This window comes from Microcebus murinus, chromosome 28 (genome assembly GCF_040939455.1).
Source record: "Microcebus murinus isolate Inina chromosome 28, M.murinus_Inina_mat1.0, whole genome shotgun sequence".
NCBI classification, from domain to species: Eukaryota; Metazoa; Chordata; class Mammalia; order Primates; family Cheirogaleidae; genus Microcebus; species Microcebus murinus.
In genome coordinates this window covers 1,615,798-1,643,413 of record NC_134131.1, presented here as the reverse complement: position 1 = coordinate 1,643,413, position 27,616 = coordinate 1,615,798, and the positions used below count along the sequence as shown (strand labels likewise).

Here is a 27,616-nt window from a genome sequence, read left to right as displayed (position 1 = left end):
TTCCGTGATTGGTTGTAGCTCTTGTCGCTCGTAAGAACCCGTTGCTCAGGCTGGCCGACAGGTGCCTCGGAGCCATCGGGGAGATGGAACGACGCTCGACCAAGATGAGGGGCTGCCTAGCCAATAAAGCCGCCGCGCCCTTAGATGCCAGGCTTTGCTTTTTAACCCCTCGGCGAGGCTAGGGTTGGAGGGCTTCCGGCCGGAGGCCATTAGATGGGACACCCGGAAGGCGGAAGTCCCAGGGCGGAAGTGGTCGCGAGGAGAGGAGAATGGCGGCGGAAAGCTGGTTTTGGCTCTGGGGCTGGGGCCGGCGGTGCCTGGGGAGGCCTGGGCTTCCCGGCCCCGGCCCTGGCCCCACTGCACCTCTACTCCTTATTCTGTTGCTGAGTTCTGTAGCTGCGGATATAACTGACGGCAACAGTGAACACCTCAAGCGAGAGCATTCGCTCATCAAGCCCTACCAAGGTGAGGCCCTTGGGGCGGGAATGAGTGAAAGGTGAGGGCGAGGCAGGTCATTGGGGTAAGGCGTGCCCTTTCTCTTGAGCAGAGCAGCTCTGTGGGTTTCCTGCCTCTGTCGGGGCCATTCCTGACGTGGGCCTCTTACGCACTTGTCTGTGCCCGTTTTTCTGTCCACAGGGGTCGGTTCCAGCTCCATGCCCCTCTGGGATTTCCAGGGCAGCACTATGCTCACGAGCCAGTATGTACGTCTGACCCCTGACGAGCGCAGCAAAGAGGGCTCTATCTGGAACCACCAGGTGAGTGTTTCTCAAGAGGCTAGGTATACTGTCGAGTAAGCCACTGCTCCCGGCCTCCACGGCAGCCGAGATCTGAGCTTGGTTTGTAGGCTTGCCCCTCCCTCCCCAGCACCTTCCTCATCTTGTTCGCACTCACTAATAATATCGGGTGATGGATATTGTATAGTTACTGCGCCAGGAGCTGTGCCTGACACTTTACACCCTCCTCACTTAATTCCGTCAAGAGCCATGGGAGATATCATCTCCATTTTACTAACTAAGCAGATAAGGTTCAGAGTTGAAAGTTCCTCACTCAAAGTCCCACAGCCAGAAAGTAGTGGAGCTGCGAGCCTGTCTCAGTTTGAGCCCATAGTGGGAAGAATGAAACGAACTAGATCCTTTTGGGGTATTTTGCTGTGTGTCGGGCACTGACCTTGCCGTGCCTTATTGTATTTGATTCTCAAACAGGCTTTTTGAAATAGATGGTTTTCATGGCTTTATGCAGGATAACAGCCAGTGAGTGGCATAAACAAGTGTGTTTAAACTCTGATCTGTCTGATCTCCACGCCCACAATTCACTTGATGAACTTGACTCCCTTCCCTCGGACAATGGAGGGACCCCTTAGAACCCTGTCCGCAGTGCATGGTTGAGGGTGTTGTCATCAGTGGTATGGAGGGATTGAACTGGTGGTATGGTGGGCAGTTTTAGTTTCGGTGACCTTTGCCCCAGAGGTCAGGGAACCTCAGGTGTAATGGGCATGTAGTACTGAACAGAGGCCAACATCAGCTGCTACCCAGATTGCACACCGAGGAAGTCTAGGTCAGGAAAGGAGTGAAAGGGGAATAATTTGGGCTGGGTCAAGGCTTGGAGCTGGAACCTCTTCCTGCACTAGTTTGCTTAATCCCCACCCTTCCCACACTTGAGCTGTCAGCCAGTATCCTCGTTTTCTCCATCATCCTGCTCTCTGCTCCCTTCTGGTTGACTCTCTCTTAGTTTTGGGAGCCCACACTGTCCTTGTGTTGCCTCATCTGCCTGTCCTCTCACCTCCTCCTCTTCCTCCTGCCCTGTGCCCCCACACAGCTGCTAGTGGCATCTGGGGTTACTTTCTTCAGCTTCCACTTTGATCATCAGAGCCTGGGGTCTCCTGTGAAGGGACAGCATGCGTTATGTCTGCACAATCTGGCCCTTGGTTCCTGGCATCTCCAGTCACTCTTCCTGTTCTCTGGCTGCCGTCTTGCCTCAGGACCTTTGCACTTGTTGTTCCCTATGTCTGGGACACTGCCTCCTGCTCTTCATGCCTGCCTGGCTCCTCATCTGTCACGTCTCAGTGAAGTGCCGCCCACTCGGAGGACTTCATTAACCGCCTTGTCTCCCTGAGTATCATTCTGTCACGTCATTCTATCTTAGGACTTTCAGATTTTTTTTTTTTAAAGCCTTGTATTTTTTGTGGAGATGAGCTCAGTGTAGCGTTGCGGGTTTTTTTGTTTGTATTTTTAAAGCAAGGTACAGATAATGCTGGGGTTGTTAGAAAGAGGATTTAGCCACAAGTAACAGACCCATCAGGGACAGTGGCTTAAATTGGGGTTGTAGGTAGCTGGTGGTTGACATTGTCAGTGGCTAGAGATGTCACAGAACTAAGAGGATTCTGTGCTTGCCTTCAGGGAATTTTCACAATCTGAAATATAATTGTTTCGTCTGTGTCCTCTGCCTCACCATTCAGCTCCAGGGACCTTTCCTTTTTGGTCCTGCTGATACTCCCTAAAGGTCTGGAGTACTTCCTGTAATTCCTGAAATAAATTGCTCAGAGCTCTTAGAATTTTCTCCCTAACGTTTCCCAAGAACTGCCTCTTCCTTCACCGAGCTGGTGAGATGCTTTCTGAACTTTCATCCTGTTTGTCTCCTTCACTCACTCCATCTGGGAGAGGCTCACGCTCAGACAGCATCTGCTGTGGTATGGGGGTGGGGTGGTCCAGGTGAAGGAGTGGCTGAAAGGTGACTAGAATTCCAAGTGCCTGATGGCTGACGCACAGGACACGGGGAGGCGGAAGAGCCTGTTCAGCCCCATCTTTTTTGCCGTCTTGTGTGGGGGCTGCAGCAGTGGTCTTTTAAGTTTTTTTGCTGATGTAGCAATGTGAAATTATGTATCCCCTTGCACGTTTTCAAAGTTGATATCAAAAAGTGTCATAAGTTTATTGTCAGGCAATATCTGCTGTAAAAAAAAAAAACACCAGAATTGTCATAAGTTTAAATATTTTTTGCAAAGTATATAGTCTATAGCGTATTTTGAATATTGATATTTTAAAATAAAACTGCTCAGTACTCTTAAACATTCAGTGGAATCTAAATATCATTGTATTTTGATATCCCATTTCTTTTAAACAACATGAATAAACCCAAATTGTATGATACATCAGTCTTGGCTGGTCGAGGTGGCTCAGGCCTGTAATCCTAGCACTCTGGGAGGCCGAGGCAGGGGGATCACTCAAGGTCAGGAGTTCGAATCCAGCCTGAGCAAGAGTGAGACCCTGTCTCTACTAAAAATAGAAAGAAATTAATTGGCCAACTAAAAATATATAGCGGGGAAAATAAATAAATAAATAAAAATAAAAATATATAGAAAAACTTAGCTGGGCATGGTGGCGCATGCCTGTAGTCCCAGCTACTCGGGAGGCTGAGACAGAAGGATTGCTTGAGCCCAAGAGTTTGAGGTTGCTGTGAGCTAAGCTGATGCCACTGTACTCTAGCCTGGGCAACAGAGTGAGACTGTGTCTCAAAAAAAGAAAAAAGATACATCAGTCTTTTTTAATTGAACTTGTATTTTCATTTAATTTCCCACACAGAATTTTATCCTAATGCAATATATTTAATGCTTGAAAGTCTCTTATTCATTAGCCTATGATATTTCCTCTGAAACTAAGTATAATAAAGTAAACTTTTTAGCTTTTGAGACCTTAAAACTAAGTTTTAAGATTTTCTTTGTGATTATATTAATAATCATCTGTACATTGATCAAAATGAATGCATCACACAGTTTTTGAATAATTATTATACAAAAGTTAAAAAAAAAAATTGGCCGGGCGCGGTGGCTCACGCTTGTAATCCTAGCACTCTGGGAGGCCGAGGCGGGCGGATTGCTCAAGGTCAGGAGTTCAAAACCAGCCTGAGCGAGACCCCGTCTCTACTATAAAAAATAGAAAGAAATTAATTGGCCAACTAATATATATATATATATATATATATATATATATATATATATATATATATATATATATAAAAAAAATTAGCCGGGCATGGTGGCTCGTGCCTGTAGTCCCAGCAACTCGGGAGGCTGAGGCAGTAGGATTGCTTAAGCCCAGGAGTTGGAGGTTGCTGTGAGCTAGGCTGACGCCACGGCACTCACTCTAACCTAGGCAAGAAAGCGAGACTCTGTCTCAAAAAAAAACAAAACAAAACAAAAAATTAAATGTGTCTCAACGAGATGTCACCCCCCACCCCCATCTGGATGGCTACTGCTGTCAGAGTAAGACAGGCTTCAGCACCGCTTCCGCTTCGTGTTTATATGGATGTGATTTCTGAGAAATCGTTCATTTAAACAGGAACACAGTTTTGGTATAGCAGGGTCACTCAATATTGAACTTCTTTTGGTTTATAAACCCCAAATCACATAGTGATCTTTTATCAGGATTGTTAATGATGTAGCAGCTGACGGTTGGGTCACATCTGCCTTCCGTTTTGTTGCAAGCAGAGACGTGGGACTGCCAAGTGGTGAAATGGTCTGTTGGCGCCAGGCGGTTCTGATTTCACCGGCCTGACGTGGGGCCAGGCGTTGAGCTTTCCAAGTGCCCCAAGTGCCTGCTGTGCAGCCCGGGCGAAGAACTATGGTCATGTCACGTTCTGCTCCCAGAAGTGGCTTCTCAGTCATTTCCAGCCTGCCCCTCACCTGCTCACAGTCCTTCAGAGGCTGTATGTTACCTGTGTCACGTTTCTATCTGATAATCTGCGGTTTTAGTCTGGGGACAGGGAGGCTTTCTAGGGCCTGGATCTACGTGGAGGAGTCAGTTTCCAGGTCCTCCACTGTTGCATGTGGACCTTTCTGGAACTGGCTCCCTGTGCACATGCCAAGGCGGGGTGTCGGTTTTCCTTTCTCATTTCCTTTTTCGGGTGCCCTCTGCTCACAGGCACACCTTGCACCAGCCTGGCTCTTACCTCAGGGCATTGTCTCCAGGTGCAAAAAAATTCTGGGCACCAAAGAGACCATTTGTTTAAGACCAACCTGAGCAAGAGTGAGACCCCATCCCTACTCAAAATAGAAAAAATTAGCCGGGCGTGGTGGCGCATACCTGTGGTCCGAGCTGCTTGGGAGGCTGAGGCAGGAGGATTGCTTGAGCCCAGGAGTTTGAGGTTGCTGTGAGCTCTAATGACATCACTGCACTCTAGCCAGGGTGCCAGAATGAGTCTGTCTCGAAAAAAAAAAAAAAAAAAAAGACCATTTGAAATCTGGTTTCTGGGCTGACTTTTGTATGTGTGAGATATATTTTTAAAGTTTGCAAATGTATGAGGGCTATTCTAGTTATATTTTTAATTTTTTTTTTTTTTTTTTTTTTTTTTGAGACAGAGTCTCACTTTGTTGCCCAGGCTAGAGTGAGTGCCGTGGCGTCAGCCTAGCTCACAGCAACCTCAAACTCCTGGACTCAAGCGATCCTCCTGCCTCAGCCTCCTGAGTAGCTGGGACTACAGGCATGCGCCACCATGCCCGGCTAATTTTTTACATATATATATCAGTTGGCCAATTAATTTCTTTCTATTTATAGTAGAGACGGGGTCTTGCTCTTGCTCAGGCTGGTTTTGAACTCCTGACCTTGAGCAATCCGCCCGCCTCGGCCTCCCAGAGAGCTAGGATTACAGGCGTGAGCCACCGCGCCCGGCCTATTTTTAATTTTTTATTATTGATATTTAATTGCATCATGGTCAGGAAATATACTCTGGGATTTCAGTCCTTGAAGCTCTCTGAAGACTTGGGAATGGCCCCTCAAATGGTTAGGTTTTTGGGAAATGTTCTTTGTGTGCTTGCAAAGTGTGTGGATTCTTTACTTGTTGACTGTAGAGGGCCCTTTATTTAGGTCCTTTAGGTCAAATTTGCTGACTGAGTTCAAAGCTGTATCCTTCCTCATGTTTGTGCTCCTTTTTAACAGATACTAAGGAAGGTGCATGAAAATTTCTGTATGTGGCTTTGTCTGTGTCTTTGTAGTTCTGTCACTTTGTGTTTTATATATTTTTGAGGCCAAATTAGGTCCATATAAAACTTAAATTTGTTATACCTCTGGGTAAATGGAATCTTCTGTCATTAAGAAGAGTCTTTGTTTTTGTTTTTTTTTTGAGACAGAGTCTCACTGTTTGCCTGGGATAGAGTGCCGTGGCGTCAGTCTAACTCATAGCAACCACAAAGTCCTGGGCTCAAGCAGTCCTCCTGTCTCAGCCTCCCAAGTAGCAGGGACTAAAGGCACGTGGCACCATGCCTGCCTCATTTTTTTATATATTTTTAGTTGGCCAATTAATTTCTTTCTATTTATAGTAGGGACGGTCTCAGGCTGGTTTCGAACTCCTGACCTTGAGCGATCCTCCGGCCTCGGCCTCCCAGAGTGCTAGGATTACAGGTGTGAGCCACCATGCCCAGCCAAAAAGAGTCTTTTTTTATTTTTTTATTTTTTTTTCCCTAAATGTAAGAACATGTTCTGTAATAAAGAGTCTTTTTTTAAACTTGGTTATTGGTATAGCTTCACTTGCTTTTGGTTAGTATTTGCAAGATATATATTTTCCTATCCTTTTACTTTCTTTTTCACATTTCTTTATATTTTAGAGTTGTCTCTTGTAAACAGCATTTTAGGCTTTTGGGGAATTGTTTTATTTATTTATGTATTTATTTATTTTTGAGACAGAGTCTCGCTTTGTTGCCCAGGCTAGAGTGAGTGCCGTGGCGTCGGCCTAGCTCACAGCAACCTCACACTCCTGGGCTCAACCAATCCTGCTGCCTCAGCCTCCCGAGTAGCTGGGACTACAGGCATGCACCACCATGCCTGGCTAATTTTCTCTATATATATTAGTTGGCCAATTAATTTCTTTCTATTTTTAGTAGAGAGTAGAGACAGGGGTCTTGCTCTTGCTCTTGCTCTTGCTCAGGCTAGTTTCAAACTCCTGACCTCTAGCTATCTGGCCACCTCGGCCTCCCAGAGTGCTAGGATTACAGGCGTGAGCCACCGCACCTGGCCTATTTATTTATGTTTATTGTTGCAAAATGTATATAACAAAATTTACCGTTTTAACCTTTTTTTTTTACCTTTAAATCAGTTAATTTATGAAACTGTTCTCTTCATTAGGATACACATTGGCATGGAAACAATGTCATTTAAAAAATGTGATGGCTATCTTCAAAAAATTAGTTTCGACTATTGTATTTATATTTCTACACAGGCAAAAGAAAATCAAATTCCTCTAACTTTTTTTTTATTATGGTAAAATATATCTAACATAAAGTTTACTATTTTTTTTTTCATTTTTTTTTAAATTTCAGCATCTTATGGGGGTATAAATGTTAAGGTTATGTATATTGCCCCCCTTACCCCCTAGGGTCAGAGCTTCAAGCATGACCATCCCCCAAAGTTTACTATTTTGACCATTTTCTTCCCAAGCCTAGCTAATGACTGACCACTTTTAAGTGTGCAGTTCAGTGGCATTAAATGCATTCACATTGTGCAGCCATCGCCGCCAGAACTTTGTCATCTGAACCGAAACCATAACCCCTTAAATAGTAACTCCCCATCCCTGCAGTCCCTGGTACTTTGTGTCTTTATACCTTTGACTATTCTAAGTGTCTAAGTGGAGTCATACAGCATTTGTCCTCTTGCGCCTGGCTTATTTTACTTAGCATAATATTTTCAAGGTTCCTCCACGTTGTAACATGTGTCAGTACTGCGTTCCTTTTTATGGCTGGATAATGTTCCTGTGTGTGCCAGGTTTAGCAATGATACAATTGTTTGTAGAAAAATTTGAGGCCTAGGTGAGTCCCCTCGGTCTGATTTCAGGGAGGGAGAGGACCTACAGCTGCGCCACAGTCCCTGGAAGGGCCTGTCTGCTTTGCTCCTACTTTCGGGGCGCGGTCTTTGTGCCATCGCCATCCGAGCTAGGCCTTCCATCGCACTCAGCGGGCCTCAGACTCAGGTTCCTTTTCCTCCTGTGCTTGGGGGTTAGTTCTTACTCCTTTCAGTCTCCCCCTCCAGAATCTGCAAATGCCCCCAAACCCATGAGCTGTCGGATCTGGGAAGGCTCCGGGGCCTTCCACAGCACACGCTGCTGCGTGGCCCTTCTCGCGCTGGTCGTCCGGGCTCCTGGTGGCCAGAGCCAGAGCAGGGGGCCTGGTGAGTCAGCGAACGCACGAGCCGGGGTGCCCGCGGTGGGGCATGGTGTCTTCTATTTCTGATTGAGTCTTTTCTGACCGCAGAAGTGCTGTGTCCATCACACAGTATTCAAACGTGGACAGCAAACATTCCCCGGCGTGTCCCCTCCCAGGAGCGCTGGTGCATGTCCCTTCTTTCTTTCCTCTACACATATACCGCCTTTTTCTTTTTCCAAAAACAGCAAAAAAGCACCAATGCTGTTTGTTTTTTTAATTTCAAACTCTCATTTATTAGTGTACCACTCAATCTTAAAAAGAAAAGGAAAAAAAAAAGCAGCTCCAAATATAGTCTTTCTTTTTTGAGACAGAGTCTGGCTCTGTTGCCCTGGCTAGAGTGCCGTGGCGTCAGCCTAGCTCACAGCAACCTCAAACTCCTGGGCTCAAGCGATCCTCCTGCCTCAGCCTCCCGAGTAGCTGGGACTACAGGCATGCACTGCTCTGCCTGGCTAATTTTTTCTATATATTTTTAGTTGGCCAATTAATTTCTTTCTATTTTTAGTAGAGACTTGCTCAGGCTGGTCTTGAACGCCTGACCTCGAGCAATCCTCTTGCCTCGGCCTCCCAGAGTGCTAGGGTTACAGGTGTGAGCCACTGCACCCGACCCAAATACAGTCTTATAGCATTCTTTATATATATTTTTTTATTTTTTTTTTTGAGACAGAGTCTCACTTTGTTGCCCAGGCTAGAGTGAGTGCCATGGCGGCAGCCTAGCTCACAGCAACCTCAGACTCCTGGGCTCAAGCGATCCTACTGCCTCAGCCTCCCGATTAGCTGGGACTACAGGCATGCGCCACCATGCCCGGCTAATTTTTTCTGTATGTATTAGTTGGCCAATTAATTTTCTTTCTATTTATAGTAGAGACGGGGTCTCGCTCTTGTTCAGGCTGGTTTTGAACTCCTGACCTTGAGCAATCCACCCGCCTCGGCCTCCCAGAGTGCTAGGATTACAGGCGTGAGCCACCGCGCCCGGCCTCTTATAGCATTCTTTAAAGAAGGAAACTGTTCCTTTTAACTTTACCGCCCCCCCCCACATACACACACCCCAGTTTCAGAACACATCATTTAATTGTCTTGGTCATGGACATCTCCAAGATGAGACTCTGTCTCGCTCCCAGAGCCTCTGGTTGTCGGAAAGCCGCGCTTCCCTTTATGGGAGGAGTTTGGTCCAGCCGGTGCTGGCGTGTCCCTTCCCCGTTCTCCCTCACCTTTGCTCCTGGAGGCGTCTCCTCCGCTTCGCCATGTTCATCTTCATTAAAAGCCGCTGCTGCTGAAGGGCTTTTTGGGGCAGGAGTTGGAACAGTTTCTTTAGGCTTCCTCCATCCAAGTTAGGTGGGTACGGTGACGCTTTCTCTGTCGTCTGACTACCTGTGGCAGGTCCAAACTCGGAGATCTTTGTGGGCTTTGCTGCGAGGTCTGCAGCTGCTGCTTCAGCTGGTCGCTTCCCAGCGCTGCGTGGAGCTTCCCCTGCGTCGCTGGGAGAAACAGCCTCCGTGTGCTCAGGTTTTTGTGCCGCCCTGCAGGGCTCCGGGCGGCTGCAGGGCTGCGACTGCTCGGGCTTCTCTCCGCCTGCCCCTCTGCCGTGCTCCCTGCGGCCACCAGTGCTGGCGACACTGGCTTTTGTTCTCTTAGTCTCGGATATCTTTAAGTGTAAGTACCTGTGGGATCTGCCATACTCTGTTAAAAGCTGCAACAGCCCAACATCCCCCAAGAAAACGTGAGCATTCACTGTCCTGCCCGTCGTTTGAGAGCTTCGTTTCTCTGCATCCTCATCAGTGCTGGGTGTTAATGACCGTTCTCACAGTCGCTGTTCTGATAGTTCAAGGGCGTCTCGCTTTACTTTGCCTTTCTGAGGGGTGTTTGTGTGGGCGCTTGTTCACGTGCCGTCCATGGCCTTCTCCAAAGTGGATTCTTGGGGTCTGTGTTGACTCCACAGTCGTCCCCGGCGGCTCCGCCCTGGATTCCTGGCCGCGGGCGTCTCCTTCTCTCCATGGGGCCCAGAGGCCCCAGGGCACGGCCGGCCAGCCCCCAACGCCGGCAACGCTGGCACGGCGCTCAGGCCGGGCTGGGGAGGGGTGCCGACCAGGAGTCGGGTTTGGGAGTCAGCCCGGCCTGGGTGGGTGTGAGTCCTGGGTGCCGCTGGCTCAGCCTGATTTTCCTCACTTGGGAAGGGTGGTGGGAAGCGAGGACAGTGGGTGTGGAGGCCAAAGGGAGTTGATGCGATTTACGGGACAGGCCTGGAGGCGGCGGGAAGTGTAGACGACAGAGCAGAAGCCTCAGAGTCAGAAAGAGCTGGGTGCAAATCAAGACAATCCACTTACCTGCTGTGGACGAGGGCTCTCGCCTCTGAATTTGTTCCCTGTAAAGCATACGGCTCAAATGGGTGAAGACCCCGAGTGAGACCCGGGGCAGGAGCGCTGGGGTGGCGAGCAAGCAGGGCTGAGGGTGGCGCAGGCGGAGGGCAAGTGAGGGCAAGTCAGCGAGAGCCGTGCTCAGGAGCAGCCTGGGGCCTGGCGTCTGGGCCTCAGGCAGCCCTGCTCCCTTGTGGCCCTCGTGCCTCGCCTGGGGTCCGCAGCCAGTGACTCGTGTGGCCCTGCCCCTGGCACTGTGCCCCTGGCACTGTCCCAGTGTCAGGCCGTGGTGGGGGCTGTGCCAGTGCCACCTCCAGTCTCCTGGAAAGCCCCGGGAGCGCTGAGCCGCCCCTGCCCCCCGCAGCCCTGCTTTCTCAAGGACTGGGAGATGCACGTCCACTTCAGAGTCCACGGCTCGGGGAAGAAGAACCTCCACGGAGACGGCATCGCCCTGTGGTACACCCGGGACCGCCTCGCGCCAGGTGGGCGGGGCCCTGGGGTGGGGGCGCTAGCTGGGGACTGACTGCAGCCTGCCGGGGAGGGGGGTGGGCAGGGCAAGGGGATGGCCAAGGACCTTGCACTCTGCTCTGCTGAGAAGACACTGCTGCTTGTCACAGACGAGGCTCTGCACCCGGGGGCAGCTTGGCCCTGAGAGAGCGGCCTCTGAGGGGAGGCGAGCGGCCGGCTTCCGCGGCCCAGCATTCTGCCCCTTGGTGGCCTGGTTCTGACCATGCCTATTTTTAAGGGTTATGTTTTTTAAAAAGCAAGACCATGAAGACTGTAATGGAGGCTGCGTGTGGCCCACAAAGCCTGAGATGTTTCCTCTTGGCCCTTCACAGAAAGTGTGCAGCCCCTGGTGTGGAGGATGGAGCCTCCGCTGGAGGGGTCCTTCCTGCAGCTCCACCTGTTTTCATAGACTGGGCACCCCTTTGGCACCTGCCGCTCACCTCAGCACGTGGCCAGGCCGCTGCCCCTCCTGCTTCAGCCTGCGAGCTTGGGGCCCTCTGCCGTGCCCTGAGCCCTTCCCCCGCAGCCTTCCCCTTAGAGGGCCCTTCTCTCCTGGCCGTGGCCCAGGTCTGGTTTCACTGGCCCCGCCCAGATGGGCATGCCTTGTCTTTCAGGTCCCTGTGGGACACCTGCCATATCTCCCACTGTGAGAGCATCTCCTTATGATTGCAGGGCCTGTGTTTGGAAGCAAAGACAACTTCCATGGCTTGGCCATCTTCCTGGACACATACCCCAACGACGAGACCACCGAGGTAGGCCCCTGCTCCGTCCTGCCCAGCAGGCAGGGAAGGATTGGGCAGTCGGCTGGAGGATGGGGACCGACACGTCCCCCTGTGCCTGCCTGCACAAACGGAGCCTCCAGGGATTGGGGTGGCGGGGACCCCGCTCCCCCCACCAGCAGGGCTGGTCTTGGAGTAACCGGTGTCTTGGTCCCAGCGCGTGTTCCCGTACATCTCGGTGATGGTGAACAATGGCTCCCTGTCCTACGACCATAGCAAGGATGGGCGCTGGACCGAGCTGGCAGGCTGCACGGCCGACTTCCGCAACCGGGATCACGACACCTTCCTGGCCGTGCGCTACTCCCGCGGCCGCCTGACGGTGAGCAGGTGGGAGGGGCTGGCGGCTGGCGCTGGCCTCCAGGGGGCCGGGGGTGGGCGCTGGCCTCCAGGGGGCCGGGGGTGGGCGCTGGCCTCCAGGGGGCCGGGAGTGGGCGCTGGCCTCTAGGGGGCTGGGAGTGGGCGCCGGGCCTGCGGGGTGAGTGACTCGCTGGCACCCACAGGTGATGACGGACCTGGAGGACAAGAACGAGTGGAAGAACTGCATTGACATCACGGGCGTGCGCCTGCCCACCGGCTACTACTTTGGAGCCTCCGCGGGCACCGGCGACCTGTCTGGTGAGTCTGGGCGAGCGAGGGGCCATTCTCGGCCCGTGCCTTCCCTGGTGTGCGGGGCTGGCTCCCAGTAACGCTCGCCGTCCCCTGCTTCCTCCCCACACTCGAGGGCCCTCTTGCTCTCCCCGCCATCCGTTGGCCTGTGGGGCCTCGGGCCTCGAGCAGTCTCTTGGCGACCTTCCCCGCCTACAGGAGGCTTTGCGTTCAGGTGGCAGCGACTCCCGGGCGTCTGTCTCCAGACCCGCGTCGGCAGCGGCCCTTCGCCTCAGCCCCGGTGTGCCCGCTGCTGGGGCCCAGGGTGCCAGTGGCACCTCTGTCTACTAAGGCCAAAAAGCTCTGGTGTCATTCTGGACGCCTGGTTTTCCTCCCAGGCCACCTTTAATCCATCAGCAGGTCCTGCCGCGACTCCTGCACAGCCCAAGCCAGTGTCCTCTCCCGCTCGGGGACCGCAGAGCCTTCCGAGTGGTCCCCTCCTTCCATGCCGGCCCGTGCGGCCTCTTCCTAGCACAGCAGCCTAATCCCGTTCCTTCCTCGGGCGGCCTCCCCCTACCCTGGCTGCCACCTCACTGAGTCAGGGCTACCGTCCCAGCAGGGGTCATGCGCTGCCAGCCCTGCCACCTCTGACTCCTTGCTTGCTGCTCCCCTGCATGCCTCAGCCTCCCGCTGCCCCTCAGATGCAGGACACGCCTGCAGCCTCCTGCTTTGGGCCTTTGCACTAGATGTCTCCCCTGGCCTCCTAGGGTCCTGCCCGATGTCACCCCAGTGGGGCCTTCCTTGAGTCCGTCATTTAAAATCCTGCCCACTCCAGTCCCCACACACTCCCATCACCTTTCCCGGCTTCATTTGTCTTTATAACATTTACCATCTTTGAATCTATCAACTAAATGGTGAGGCCCATGGAGTCGGGGCAAGGGTCTGTCCTGCTTGGCCCGTGGCGGGCGCTCAGTAAGCACTGGGGCGCCTCTAGCCGCTGCAGGCCGTGCTGGGCGCCAGGCCTGGGGCACTTGATGGTGGCCCTCGGCTGTGGTCCTCGGTCCTCTGCTCGGGGCCCTCAGAAGGCACCAGGCCCGGGGCCAGCTCCTGCTGACCAGAACTGGTATGGACAGGGAGGACCGGCAGAGGGTGGTTTATCCTCAGAGTAAACCCTTCCAGGGCCCGTAATCTGCCCGCTGGCCAGGACCCTCCCGTCTCGCCATGGAAGTGCTTAGGTCCACTTCGCCCCCAGAACATTCATCGTTTGGGATTTTGTTCTTACGTTTTTAATGTGGAGATGTCAGTTGCATGCCTAAAGGAGGAGAGAACGGCCTGACAAGCCTCTCTGCCAGTCTTGTCTCGTCTGTGGCTCCACCGTAACCCTTCCCCTGAAGCTCCCGCGTTGCCGTGGATTCCGTCTGCCAGCATTGCAGCACGTGTCTTCGGAAGGTTCCTGACGGGCAGAGCCAGCTCTGGGGCAGGGGCGCTCGGTGGAGAGTGGTGGGGATGGCCGGCCGCCAGGGCGGCTCTGACGCTCACCAGGCCGTCAGCGCCTGGTATCTTAGAGGGCCGCCATATGTGCTCTGCTTAGGCAGGTAGTGGCCTCTTCCCCTTTCACACGCTGAGACCACAGGGAACTTGAGAGTTGAAGGGATTTTCCCTAAGATGACAAGCAGGAAGCAGCAGAGCCCAGGTGGCAACTGGAGTCACCTCAGAGGTGGTCCTTGTCCCACTGGGCCACTCCACCTCCAGGACTGCATGCTACGCCTTGCCCCCCTGACTGCCAGCTCCCTGCTGATCAGTGCTTCGTTCTCTCAGCTCCAGAAATTTCCGTTCTGTGAACAGGCCTTGCCTCAGATTCCAGCCTGTTAGCCGAACTCACAGCTGAGTCGGGCTGGCTGGGACCCACATCTGGGCTCTGAGCCTCAGCCTCTTCATCTCTACAATGGGCGGCCAGTTGTTACAAGCCGAGGCTCTTCCTGTCCGTGCTGGACATGGCCCTTCCCAGCTCTCCCCAGGCTCAGTCGCTGTGCGTTAGGGTTGGGCCCGTAGCTGGTGGCAGGGTTGTTACCCGTGTCCTGTATGCGGTCTTGCCCAGGCGCATCTGGCGGCTGCCAGCCCTTGGGAGGATCAGGCTTGTCAACTGTGCTGGTCCTCGTCTGGTTTCTGTTTTTTGGTTTTTTTGAGACAGAGTCTCGCTCTGTTGCCCAGGCTAGAGTGAGTGCCGTGGCGTCAGCCTAGCTCACAGCAACCTCAAACTCCTGGGCTCAAGTGATCCTCCTGCCTCAGCCTCCCGAGTAGCTGGGACTACAGGCGTGCGCCACCATGCCCGGCTAGTTTTTCTATATATTTTTAGTTGTCCAGCTAATTACTTTCTATTTTTAGTAGAGATGCGGTCTCGCTCTTGCTCAGGTTGGTCTCGAACTCCTGAACTCAAATGATCCGCCCACCTCGGCCTCCCAGAGTGCTAGGATTACAGGCGTGAGCCACCGTGCCTGGCCTTGGTTTCTGTTTTAAGTATGTTCCTGTCGGATAGGAGATCCTGTGTGCCAGCACACGTTCTCAGTCACTCACCGTGACAACTGGCTGAGGTGGTGACTGTCACTCCTGTCTTACAAATGAGGAACCGGCCCCAAAGAGGGCAGCAGACCCAGGATTTAGACCCGGATGATCTGCTTACGAGGCCCCTGCTCTTCTCTCCGCTCTGCCTCCTCCCAGGCTTCTTACCGCTCAGTCCCGGGAGATTCCGGCCCCTGGATACCGCCTGTGGGGGGCTGGGCAGGAGCAGTGTCCTCCCTGGCGCCCGGCCAGCCGGTGTGGTTGGGGCAGCAGCTTCTCTCTGGGGAGGGCCTTGGGCCGCGCGCCCTGGGGCTGGCTCTAGGCCGTGACGGTAACTCTGGTCCGACAGACAATCATGACATCATCTCCATGAAGCTGTTCCAGCTGATGGTCGAGCACACGCCTGATGAGGACAGCATCGACTGGACCAAGATCGAGCCCAGCGTCAGTTTCCTCAAGTCACCCAAAGGTGCATGTGTGCCCACCCTCCCTGCCCGGGTCTGGGTGGCCCTCGCCTGGTCCAGTGTGGTTGAGGTCTGGGCTCTTGGGTCTGCCCTGTCCCTGGGAGTGGCACTAGCTGGCCCTGCCTGAGCTCCTGGAGGCCGGGAGCCCGGGTCCAGTCAGCTCCAGTGAGTTTCGAGCAAACGAATGAGGCAGAAGTCTTCAGAGGGTCTGTCCGTGAGGACGCCCTGGCCGTGTGGTCTCTGCCGAAGCGAGGGCGGCTGCTCCCTCGTGTGCTGGCCGCCCGGGAGGGTGGCTGGTAAAGCCGGGGTGCGGGCCCCTGCGCCCGCGCCCGTGAGCCCCTGCAGGCAGGTGCTGCTGCTGGCCCGGGAGCGGATCCCTCCACTTTCCTCGCAGGAAAAGGGGGGCCAGGGTGTTAGCTTGCGTTTCTGCAAGACCCAAAGCCCGAGTCTTTCCCGGGCACTGATTAGCCACGCGCCGTCCGCACAGACTGACGTTCTGTGGGAGGAACGAGGCCCAGCCCCGGGTCCCCGTGCTGAGTGTGCGGCCCGGGCCTTTCTATAGGAGAAAGCAGAGTCCCATGTTTTGTGTGACATCCTGCTTTTTATAAGATTCGGGTTGCTTTCAGGTGTTTTGGGGGCCACACAAACGCTGCCGTGACCCTGCTCTGCAGCCTTTGGCCAGAGGGTTCCCGGCTGCCGAGGGCTTCCACGGCCGGTGGCGCCCCCCCTACCCCCAGTGCCTTCTCAGGCTTACTGATGTCAGCGTGTGCCCGGCCGTGGCTGGGCGTGGGAGGCCCGGGGGTCAGGCAGGCAGGGGTGAGGGAGTCACCCTGGTGTCGGGACGGTTAGACCCGCGTCCCAGGAGCCAGCCCACCCGCCGTGCCCTCCAACCGCGCTTTCTCCTGCCGCAGACAACGTGGACGACCCCACGGGGAACTTCCGCAGCGGGCCGCTGACGGGCTGGCGCGTGTTCCTGCTGCTGCTGTGCGCGCTCCTGGGCATCATCGTGTGCGCGGTGGTGGGCGCCGTGGTCTTCCAGAAGCGGCAGGAGCGGAACAAGCGCTTCTACTGAGCGCTCGGAGGCGCCTGCCCGGGAAGGGCCTCACCTCGGCCCAGGGACTGATGTGAACTTTTTTTTACTGGGATTGTAAAAGAACAACAGACGACCTTATTTCTTAACTGTTTCAAAGAAATGATTAAAGTATTTTCGTACATTTTGCTTCTTGCCCAGCAGGGACACGCAGGCGGCAGGGCCAGGGAGGAGGGTCTGGCGCCCGCAGCTGCGGCAGGGCTGTCCCAGGGCCGCCATCTGGGGATGGGGGCCGGCCCGGAGCTGGGCCGACGCCCCTGCAGGCGGCTGGCAGACACTGGAGGGGCCCGGCCGCGCGGGGTGGGCCCCTGAGAACACGGGCAGTGGGCTTTGTTCTGTGGCGTGTGGGGTGGCAGCGGACGGGCCCCACCTGGGCGACCTGAGCATCCCGCTCGGCCTGAGCCGCTTCCCAGGGCGGATGCTCAGGCGAGGCCGGAGGGACGGTTTGGTGGGGCCCAGAGTGTGAGTGACCATTTGCTAATAAAGTGACTTAACCAACCTCAGCCGCGTGACTGTCCTTAGGGACGTGCTCTTCTCTTTCTCCTCACGACTCGCAGCTTCAGCCTCGGGCAGGGAGCTCCAGGCTTGCCCCATTCCCCAGGTGGGGAAGCGTGGCTCTCGGAGGTCCCAGTGTCACTCAGCAAGCGATGTGTCGGGGACAGGGCCCCCTGCCATCTCCCACAGGTGCAAGGCCTCTGGGGAGAGGATTGGGGGCGCGTGGGGTACCATGCGGGTGGCGCAGTGGCAGGGAGCTCCGGCATGATGTACAAGAAAAGGGCTGGGGGGGGCCGGGAAGAAGGCTGGGGTCAGGAGTGGCATCCCCTCTGGGGTGCCTTGGGGGACAAATGGTGACAGGCAGTGGAGCACAGTGGCACTGAAAGGGAGCACTGCCCCTGCAGCCTCCACGCCGTCCCCCCCAGGCTGTGGTCTGCCGCCACCACCGAGGCCTCCCCCCGGGGCAGCAGGAGTCTGCCCCGCCCAGAGCCCCTGGCTCTAGTCCTGGCCCTGGCCCTCCTCTGGCGGGCTCAGCATTGCCCCCTTCCTGCTCAGTTTGCTCACACCCGAGACTCCCTCTTAAAAGCAAAAGCAAACCTGACCTTTCTGCTGCAGCCGTTTAACATTTCTAACATTTTCATTGCAAAAAATACAGTAGAAAAGGCCACGAAGCGAGAGTAAGAATTTATTTCCCCTCAGTCCCCCAGCCTCGCTCTCTGGAGCCCTGCATCGACCCACCGGGGTCACCCTCGTCGGCCTCTCATGTGTCCTGTGCATGTGCAGAAGCTCCCTCCCACAGGGCAGACACCAAGGGATGTCGCACAGCCACCGGGAGCTGCCGGCTGTTCCTTCACAGGTGCGGGAGCCTGTCCCCGAGCCTTAAGGGTAATCATGATCCTTGTTATTGAAATATTTTATTGAACACTTTCCCAAAACAGTTTCTTGAAAAAGTAGCAAACATCAAGTGCTTACTGTATGCCATTCTTGTGAGCAGTAGACACGTATTAACTCATTCCATTCCGCAACGCCCACACGGATGCCAGGAATCCGTGAGGTGAGGTGGGGAACATGTCTACACTGGCCTGCAGAGCTGAGGCCCAGAGTTTGGAACTCTCCATGGCTGCCACAACCACGTCATCAGCTCACTTTTTTTTTTTTTTTTTAAATTTATAGCAAGCAAGTGCAATTTCGTTACACGTATAGGTCGCATAATGGTCAACACACTCACCATAGTTGACCTTTAATTTTTGGCTCTAACTTGGCTTCCTCGAATTCCTGAATTATTAGATAAATTGGTATCTTGTGCTGTGTGGCTGTCAACCGTGGCTACACGTCAGTGACCTGGAGAACCAAGAAGCGCCTGCCGCCTTCTCCACTTCAGGTTCAGCAGGTCGGGGAGCCGGGGCAGGGGCAGTTTTAAAAGCTCCTGGGTGGTTTCCCAGGGGTGTCCATGCTCGAGCAGCTGAAGGTATTAAGACTCCTGATTTGACAGATACTAAAGTTAGGTCCATTCGGTCTAAAGTGTAAAGTTCAATGTTTCCTTATTTATTTTCTGTCTAGATGATCTGTCCATTGTTGAAAGTAGGGTATCGAAAAGTCCCCTACACTCCTTGTATTGCAGTCCACCTCTCCCTTCCGAAATCTTAATATTTGCTTTACATATGTAGGTGCTCCAACACTGCCTGCGTATGTGTTTACAATTATGTCCTCTTGATGAATTGCCCCCTTTATCATGATATACTGACCTTCTTTGTCTCTTAAAAGGGAAAAAAATGACTATCAACATATGTTGAACCCTAACTAAATGCTGAACTATTTAGAGGGAAGTATGGCTTGGGCTACAACTTATTTTGAAATGCATTGAAAAATTAAGATGATGAATGGTTATGTTTTTTTGTTTTGTTTTTTGAGTCAGAGTCTCGCTTTGTTGCCCAGGCTAGAGTGAGTGCCGTGGCGTCAGCCTAGCTCACAGCAACCTCAAACTCCTGGGCTCGAGTGATCCTTCTGCCTCAGCCTCCCGAGTAGCTGGGACTACAGGCATGCGCCACCATGCCCGGCTAATTTTTCCTATATATATTAGTTGGCCAATTAATGTCTTTCTATTTATAGTAGAGACGGGGTCTTGCTCTTGCTCAGGCTGGTTTGGAACTCCTGACCTTGAGCAATCCGCCCGCCTCGGCCTCCCAGAGTGCTAGGATTACAGGCGTGAGCCACCGCGCCCGGCCACGAATGGTTATGTGGGTGGATATACAATAAAGCAAGCATAAAATGTTCATGTTAGACTCTAAGTAGTGCGTACAGAGATGTTCAGTATAACATTCTTTCAACTTTTCTGTATGTTTGAAATTTTTTATAATACAATTTTAGGAAAAAAACCCACTAGAACCAATATGTTAATTGATCAAGGTAATGGGATACAAAGTCAACGTACAAAAGTTATTTTTCTATTTACTAGCAACAAATAATTGTAAAAACAAAAATCAATAGACTACCACTTTTTAATGACAACAATAAAACCTGACATATTCAATTACAAATCTAACAAAATATGTGTAGGTTCTATTTGCTAAAACTTCAAAACCCTAATGAGGGCCGGGAGTGGTGGCTCAGACCTGTAATCCTAGCACTCTAGGGTAGGAGGCTGAGGCGGGAGGATCCTTTGAGCTCAGGAGTTGGAGACTAGCCTGAGCAAGAGCAAGAGCCCATCTCTACTAAAAAAAAAAAAAAAAAAAAAAAGAAAGAAATTAGCTGGACAACTAAAATAAATAAATAAATAAAATATAATTAGCCGGGCATGGTGGTGCACACCTGTAGCCCCAGCTACTCGGGAGGCTGAGGCAGGAGGATTGCTTTAGCCCAGGAGTTTGAGGTTGCTGTGAGCTAGGCTGGCGTCATGGCACTGTAGCCCGGGCAACAGAGTGAGAAACAAAAAGAAAAAGAAATGGGATGAATAAAGCAGACATTGATGGGGTTGAAACAAGGTTGTAACCCAACACTCTTGGAAGCTGGGTGGACTGTTGGGGCCATCTACTGGTCCCCTAGTATTGAAGGGCCCTAAACAAGTCTGTTTTATTCACCCTGATTTGGAGGAATTAGAAAATCCAAAAGGCAAAGACGGCTAGTGATCTGCAAGCACTCGGGCGGTGGTCCTGTGATTTAATCAAGACAACGGCCAACCCCTGCTGGGGACCCAAGGCCGCGTGGACGTGAGTAGCTAAAATGGTTGGGGCCACCAAAGAGACTTCCCTGGGATGCCTTGATAAGGGGCCCGTGTGTGCTGTGATCCCAAAGCCGGCTTGCGAAGTCCTCGTGGGCGTGAGTTGGATTGGGAGAATACGGGAATGCGATACAGGATGGGGTGGAGGTTGGAAGGTGTGAACAGGCTTTGTGGGACGAGGTCGCACCTCCGTTACCCGAATGTGTTACGGGTTCGATATTGGGTCTGCCTGGGGAAGCTCCCCTACCTAGCGCGGTACAACAGAAGGCGTGTAGTCTGTTCGCCCACCAGTGCTGCCTGGACCTGCCGGATGGGGCCAGCGAGTCGCCCAAACCCACGCGAGTTGCTAGCACCTCGTGCAACGTCCCAGAGGAGCACGGGCTGGCGCTGGCGCCAAAGCATGCGAGCGCCACCTCGTGGCAACCACCAGGATTCGGGGGCCAGAGAAATTTCCCTTTGAGAGATGGTTACTAACTTCCTCTGAAGGAGGAAGTTCTGGGAACTTCCTGGAGGAAGTGACATTTGAGGCGAGCTGGCGGAGGCAGGGAGATGGGCAAAAGTATGGCACGTCCCTGACATGGCAGGCGGAGGGCCACGGGGAGCCGGGGGCGTGCCATGGCTAAGGAACGCTGCTCTCTGGGGAGAGGGGAGGATGGCTGGGCAGGGATGCAGGGTCTGAGCCAGGCCCCAGCCCCCCCCCCCCCGCCCCCCCACTCTCTCCCCTGCAGGGAGAAGTGAAAGGGTCCTGGGGGCACAGCAGGGCCGTCTCCACCTGCACCCTGTGGGTGGGACAGGACGGTGAGCCCAGGGTAGGCTGCCCTCTTCAAGGGGTCCTGACGGGGCAAGGGAGGGGGAGTCCCCCTCCCCTCTCCCCCCCAGCGCACACATCAGGCTCTGTGCATTGGAGCCCAGAGGACACTAGTCCCCAGCAGAACATGCGCTGAAGTGCAGACAGCACAGCCAGGATGACTCGGGCAGGCAAGGTCGAGGGGCTGGGAGGTCCCAGGCTGCAGTCTGGAGCCCCCAGAGATAGTGCAGGACCCTAGGGGGGCTAGGACAAGGTTCTAGAATTGGTCACTGCTGAGGTGGCAGGAGCACCAGAGCTCCTCTGTCTAGTCCTGGGCTCAGAGGGCACCAACTCTAGCATTTTCTCAGAGGGGCATCGAGGGCTTGGGGCAGGACCACTGCTGGTCCAAGCCTGGTCCTTCCCCGCTTCTCTGCTCCCCGGGAGCTGTTTCCCTGTCTGCCCCTGGCCAGGTGCCTTGCCCCATATTCACGGCAGGCTGGGGTTGGGCTGACACCACCCCGCACGCTGTTCCCTGGCTTCAGTCCCCTGCACAGCTCCAAGACGAGGGCCAACTTCCTCGAAGTGGGTGCTCCAGGCCCCCTTCGACCCTCGCCTCACTTCCAAAACCTCAAGTGTGCCCACCTCCCTACCCCTGCTGGGACCCCTCCTCCTTCAGACCTGCGCCCATCCTATCCAAACTCCAGGCCAGGCCACCTGGGTCCCAGACATCTCACTAGAAGGTTCGTGCTTGCACTGTGTGGGCGCTGACTTTAGTGAAATGAAATCGGAAATTCATTCCTATGCCATATGACTCCTTTCTTCAGACATAGCTGATTGCAAGTGGGGGCTTGGGGAAGCCATCAGCCTGTCTGAGCCCTGCTGGCCCCTCCACTGTCAGGCCAAGCCAGGTTGTTTGCTCTGTTAGCCGGGCTGGCCTTCTTTGTCTTTATGCTGCCACATTCCTTTCAGCCTCAGGACCCTTGCACATGCTGTTCCTTGTCTAGAATCCTCTTCCATCCCTCCTATACATAGACAACACCTATGCATCCATTTCCCCAGAGGAACCTCTGACCTCCCTGATGAGGTCAGATGCTCCTTAGAATGTGCTCTCAGCGCGTCTCTTCCTGTGAGGACCTGTCAGAGCCGGAACTCTACCTGTGTGTGACCACTGTCATGTATCGGTCCCTCCCTCAAGCCTGTGAGCTCTGCAAAGGCGGGGCCCTGTCTGTTGCTGGCCATCGCTGTGTGCTGCAGCCTCTGGCACAGCGCCTGGTGTCCAGGGAGTCCCAGGCAGCAGTTCCCGCCTGAGCCGTCAGCAGCTCCTCTGGGACCGAGTCTCAGAGAAACTCCAAGGAAAAAGGAACTGAGGCCTGACTGAGACGCGCCTGTGTCTACCAGGACTCTCACACCTGTCATCCCAGCACTCTGGGAGGCCGAGGCGGGAGGATCGCTTGAGGTCAGGAGTTTGAGACCAGCCTGAGCAAGAGCGAGAACCCGTCTCTACTAAAAAATTTAGTTGGCCAACTAAAAACACATAAAAAAAAAAATTAGCCAGGCATGGTGGTGCATGCCTGTAGTCCCAGCTACTCGGGAGGCTGAGGCAGGAGGACTGCTTGAGCCCAGGAGTTTGAGGTTGCTGTGAGCTAGGCTGACACCACGGCACTCACTCTAGCCTGGGCGACAAAGCGAGACTCTGTCTCAAAAAAGGAAAAAAAGGGCTCCTGTTCATCTGCTAAATGGGGATACAATTTTTAAAAAGAAAACATAATTGAAAAGGAAGGCCCCTGGCCCCCGCGGAGGGCACCAGGGCTGTCTGGGAGGCAGAGGCCCGCGTGTGGCTGGGCGGCCTGGAGACCCGCGGCTGTCGCGGCTCTGCTCCCGCCGCGGCCCGTCGCGGGGCGCCCGGAACCCCGGCCTCCCTAGAGGCCGGCCGCGTGCTCCCGGGTCCGGCCCGGCGGGACGCTGGCGCGGCCGTGGCTCCCGCGGACGCGAGGGGCGCCGGAGCCTGCCCCCAGGCCGCGCGGCGGGAAGCCGGGGCCCAGCCGGGGCGAGGCCACCGCGCCTCCTCCCGCGCCGCCCGGCCCGGCCCGCCCGCGCCGCCGCTCGGTTTTCAAATTTGAAACCTGCTCCTTTTCCCGCCCGACCGCGCGGGCCAGCGGCGCGCGAGGGCGGGGCGGCGCCAGCCAATGGCGCCTCGGGGGCCCCGCGGCCCCGCCCCGAGAGTGACGACAGCGAGTCCGGGCGGGCGGCGGGCGAATGAGCGGGCGGCGCCCGGCAGGCCCCGCCCCGAGGGTGACGACAGCGAGTCCGGGCGGGCGGCGGGCGAATGAGCGGGCGGCTCCCGGCAGGCCCCGCCCCGCGGCGCCCACGTGCAGCGGCCGGCCCCGCCCCCCGGGCCGGCTCCGCGGCGCGGCTCTGAGGCGGGCGCGGCCCGGCGCGGGGCGGCGAAGGAGGCCCGGAGGGCGCCGGGGAGCCGGCCCGCGGGGTGGGGCGAGGCGGGCAGGACGCGGCAGCCCAGCCCGGGGCTTCGCCTCGCGGCCAGGCCCGGAGCCGGCGCCCGCGCCCGCCTCGTGAGAGTCCGTGCCGGCTCGCGGAGGGAGGGCTCGGGGTCCCGGGGGCGGGGGCAGTGGGCGGGGCGTCCGGTGGGCGGGGCGTCCCGGGGGCGGGGCGTCCAGTGGGCGGGGCGTCCCAGGGGCGGGGCCGGCTGTGTTTGTGGCCCCGTGTCAGTTACATTGTAACAAAAGTGGTGCGGCCGCCGCCCCGGCCCGCGCGCGGCCAGCCTGCCGCCTGCATGGAGCCCGTGGCCACAAGCATCCAGGTGCTGCTGCAGGCGGCCGAGTTCCTGGAGCGCCGTGAGCGAGGTGAGGGCGGGCGGGCGGCCCCGACGGCGGCCCGGCTGGCACGCCCCGCGCCCCGGCCCGAAGGATGCGTCCGGGGCGGGCGGGCCGGGAGGGCCGGGGAAGTGGCCCTGGCGCCAAAGCCGGTCCCTGACGCGCCGTCCCGGGCCCTGCGGGGACCAGGTCCAGCCCCGTCTGACGCGCGGGCGCTCTCTGGCAGAGGCCGAGCACGGCTACGCGTCCCTGTGCCCGCACCGCAGCCCGGGCCCCGCGCACCGCAGGAGGACGCACGCCCCGCAGGCCGCTGGCGCGCTGGACAGTGGGCGGTGAGGAGGGCCGGCCGCGGGGCTGAGGGGGAAGGGCCCTGACCCTGCCCGCCACCTCCCTGCTGCTGGCATCTTGTGGGCCAGGAGGCGCTCAGAGCGCTCGCCAAACACGGACACACACCTTGCTGTTCTTTCGAGGATGCTTTCTTGGGCACCTCTGATGTGAGCCAGACAGGTGTGGGTCCTGCTCCCGCTCCCCGCGCAGCAGACCCCTCTGCTCCCCGCAGCAGCCCTTTGCCCGCGCCGTCCCCTCTGCCCGGTCCACCACCTGCTCTGGGGAGCCTCTGTGTCCGCACCCAGCTGTCCCCTCTGCCTGGGAAGCTCTTCCCGACCGGCCAGCTCGGGGCCTTGTTTGGACCCCGCGGCCACCTAGGCAGGCTGGTCTTAGCATTCGGCCTCATGTATGTCTCTGACCCCCCCGACCCCGGCCTAGGGGTGAGGCCGACTCGAAGTCCCCACAGGGGGATTTTTTGGGGGTACACATCTGTTGTGGGTCTTGAGCCACAGAGGGCCCAGGGCTTTGGGGGTGGGCAGTAGCTGGCCACCCCTCACCCCACCCTCCCTGGCGTTGGCAGGTCTGTGCACAATGAGCTGGAGAAGCGCAGGTGAGTCCCGGCCCGTCCCCACCGCACCAGGCCCCATGGACACGGCCCTATGGCCTTCCCTCCCCCGCCATGCCTCAGGCCAGCAAGCTGGGGCTGGCCCTGCCCTCCAGACCCCTTTCCCTGCAGGAGGGCCCAGCTGAAGCGCTGCCTGGAGCGGCTGAAGCAGCAGATGCCCCTGGGGGCTGACTGTGCCCGGTACACCACCCTGAGCCTGCTGCGCCGCGCCCGCACACACATCCAGGTACGAGGCGCCCCGCACCGGCCAGCTTGCCGGGATGTGCGGAGGGGCACAGTGTGGAGGGCTGCGTGGAACTTGGGAAAGAGACCTGGGCTCGGCCAGGCACGGTGGCTCATGCCTGTCATCCTAGCACTCTGGGAGGCCGAGGCGGGAGGATCCCTCGAGGCCAGGAGTTCGAAACCAGCCTGAGCAAGAGTGAGACCCTGTCTCTACTGTAAATAGAAATAAATTAATTGGCCAACTAAAAATATATAGAAAAATATATAGAAAAAATTAGCCGGGCATGGTGGCGCATGCCTGTAGTCCCAGCTACTCGGGAGGCTGAGGCAGGAGGATTGCTTGAGCCCAGGAGTTTGAGGTTGCTGTGAGCTAGGCTGATGCCACGGCACTCACTCTAGCCTGGGCAACAAAGCGGGACTCTGTCTCAAAAAAAAAAAAAAGAGAGAGACCTGGGCTCATAGCCCAAGTGTGTGACTTGGGACAGTTTTCTCTGCTTTTAGTTTCCAAATCTATTATTAAATGGAAGAAAAGCAGACAATAACTCAGACACTTGTTCTGAGGCTTAAACGAGTTCCCCTTATAATGTTCATTGCTGTTGTTGCAGCCATTGTTACTTAGATCTGAGCTAGGAGACCTTGGGCAAGTCACCTGGCCTGTCTGGACTTCCGGTTCCTCCTCCGTGTGGGGGAGGGGCTGGCTGTCGCATTCTGTGATGGACGGCATGTGAGGAAGGGCTGGTCCTCGCTCTCCCCTCCCCCATCCTTCTTGGCCTCCTGTGCTGGGCAGCCTGTCCCGATGCCACCTTGAGAGAAAGGACTGAGAAGCCCCAGTCACTGGTCCCCAGGGCCCTTGCTGCTCCTGGGCTGAGCTCCTCGCCCCCTGGTGGACAGGAATGGTTGTGTGGACTCAAAGGCCGAGGCTGCCCTGGCCCTGGCCCTGGCCCTGGCCATGTCACAAGTGGCCCTGGACACCAGAGGACTTTTCCTGCCCTCCTGGCCCTTCTGACAGAGGAAGAAACAGGCTCAGCTGTGCTGTGAGCCGGGTCGCACAGCTGATGAGAGGCAGATTCCGGACCCAGGCCCAGGTCCCCTGGTGTGCGTTGTTTCCTCCAAGTGTTTATTGAGCGCTTGCTCTGCCAGGCCCTACTCTAGGCACTGGGGGCTGTGGCAGAGACAGACCTATTTGCCATCAGCAAATAAGTCACAATCGTGGGAACCATCCGCACTGTCCCACAGGGGCCTGTTGGTCCCGTCACTGTGGCTGAATAACACTCTGGCCAGGTAATGGGCCCGTTTCTCAGGTGGAACTGGCCTGGACTCCCCAGTTTCTCCTAAAGAAACGGGGAGACCTGGCGGCACTGGGCCAGTTTCCATGCGGCAGCGACTGCCTGGAACCTGAGCCAGAGTGTGTACTGGCCCGTGTGCACCGTCCCCTAGTCCCTACTGCCGGGCACCAGGGTCCTCAGGTCCTTTACATCTCTAGACTAGGCCCCCCAGAGGTCTAGTGTGGTTCCCTGCCCGCTCCAGACAGCGCTGTCACAGGCCGCGGTAAGAAGGGCAGGAGGGGCTGGCTTCCCGGAGGACGCGGGTGGGGACAGCCCTGCCCGCCTGGGCTGAGTGGTGCTGGGCTGGGGTCCAAGCCCCCAGGCGCTGACCCGGCCCTTGCTCCCTCGGGGTGCGCAGAAGCTGGAGGAGCAGGAGCAGCGCGCGCGGCAGCTCAAGGAGCAGCTGCGCGGCGAGCAGCGGAGCCTGCAGCGGCAGCTGGAGCAGCTCCGCGGGCTGGCGGCGCCGGGCGAGCGCGAGCGGCTGCGGGCGGACAGCCTGGACTCCTCGGGCCTCTCCTCCGAGCGCTCCGACTCGGACCAAGGTGAGTGCCTGAGGCTGGGCGGTCGGGCGGCCCCGGCGGGCCGGCTCGCCTGACCGGCCCCTCCTGCGCAGAGGAGCTGGAGGTGGACGTGGAGAGCCTGGTGTTCGCGGGCGACGCCGAGCTGCTGCGGGGCTTCGGCGCGGGCCGGGAGCACAGCTACTCGCACGGCGCAGGCGCCTGGCTCTGACGCGCGCCCGCCGGGCTGCTCAGAGTCACCTGTCGGAATGGACTACAAGGACCCTTGCGTGGGAACAGGTGCTTCCCCACACCGTGCTGCTGGCTGCCAGGCAGTCCCTCCTGGGGAGGATGCCCCCCCTCCCCAGCCCTGGGGGCCAGCTTGAGCCCAGGCCGCCCTTCTAGGCAGTGTTTGGTAGCGCTTGGCTCTGCGGCCCCCACGGGAGCGGGAAAGTCTCTTCCTGGCCCAGGTCCCCTGGCCCTTGCCCCCTACACACTTTAAGTATTTTCATTAAAAGCCTCTTTTGTAACTTCCCCTGTCCATGGTCTTGCCTGACGAAAATACGGGAACTCCCAGCCACAAACTGGGAAAGAGGAAATGAGACCAGCAGCCAGCCACACTGCTGGTGGGATGGGCGGCACAATTCAGTCCCCACTTGGATGCTGTTGTGTCTCACTGCACAGACAGTGGCAGCAGGGCTGATTGGTGTGAGCTGCCTGAGGTCCAAAGCCCGGACGTAGTGAAGTCTAGATTCAAACCAAGGCTTTCTAAC

The 27,616-nt window shown here is 56.3% G+C and overlaps 2 protein-coding genes across 3 annotated transcripts; both read left to right on the top strand.

Annotated features, from left to right (window-relative positions):
- The first annotated feature begins 77 nt into the window (after positions 1-77).
- Positions 78-17,020, top strand: LMAN2 (lectin, mannose binding 2). Its single transcript, XM_075998507.1, has 8 exons — positions 78-465; positions 637-755; positions 10,898-11,015; positions 11,713-11,792; positions 11,977-12,138; positions 12,320-12,434; positions 15,313-15,432; positions 16,339-17,020. Exons 1-8 carry the CDS (start codon positions 270-272, stop codon positions 16,497-16,499), a joined length of 1,071 nt encoding a protein of 356 aa, XP_075854622.1. The 5' UTR covers positions 78-269; the 3' UTR covers positions 16,500-17,020.
- A 6,700-nt stretch (positions 17,021-23,720) lies between these two features.
- Positions 23,721-27,377, top strand: MXD3 (MAX dimerization protein 3). Of its 2 annotated transcripts, XM_012787329.3 has the most exons (6): positions 23,721-23,877; positions 24,074-24,179; positions 24,755-24,784; positions 24,911-25,025; positions 26,705-26,888; positions 26,960-27,377. In XM_012787329.3, the coding sequence occupies exons 1-6, from the start codon at positions 23,808-23,810 to the stop codon at positions 27,073-27,075; spliced, it is 621 nt and encodes a 206-aa protein (XP_012642783.2). In that variant the 5' UTR covers positions 23,721-23,807; the 3' UTR covers positions 27,076-27,377. The 2 variants fall into 2 exon arrangements, with proteins under 2 accessions (XP_012642783.2, XP_012642784.2); XM_012787330.3 differs by lacking the exon at positions 24,755-24,784.
- Positions 27,378-27,616: the final 239 nt, after the last annotated feature.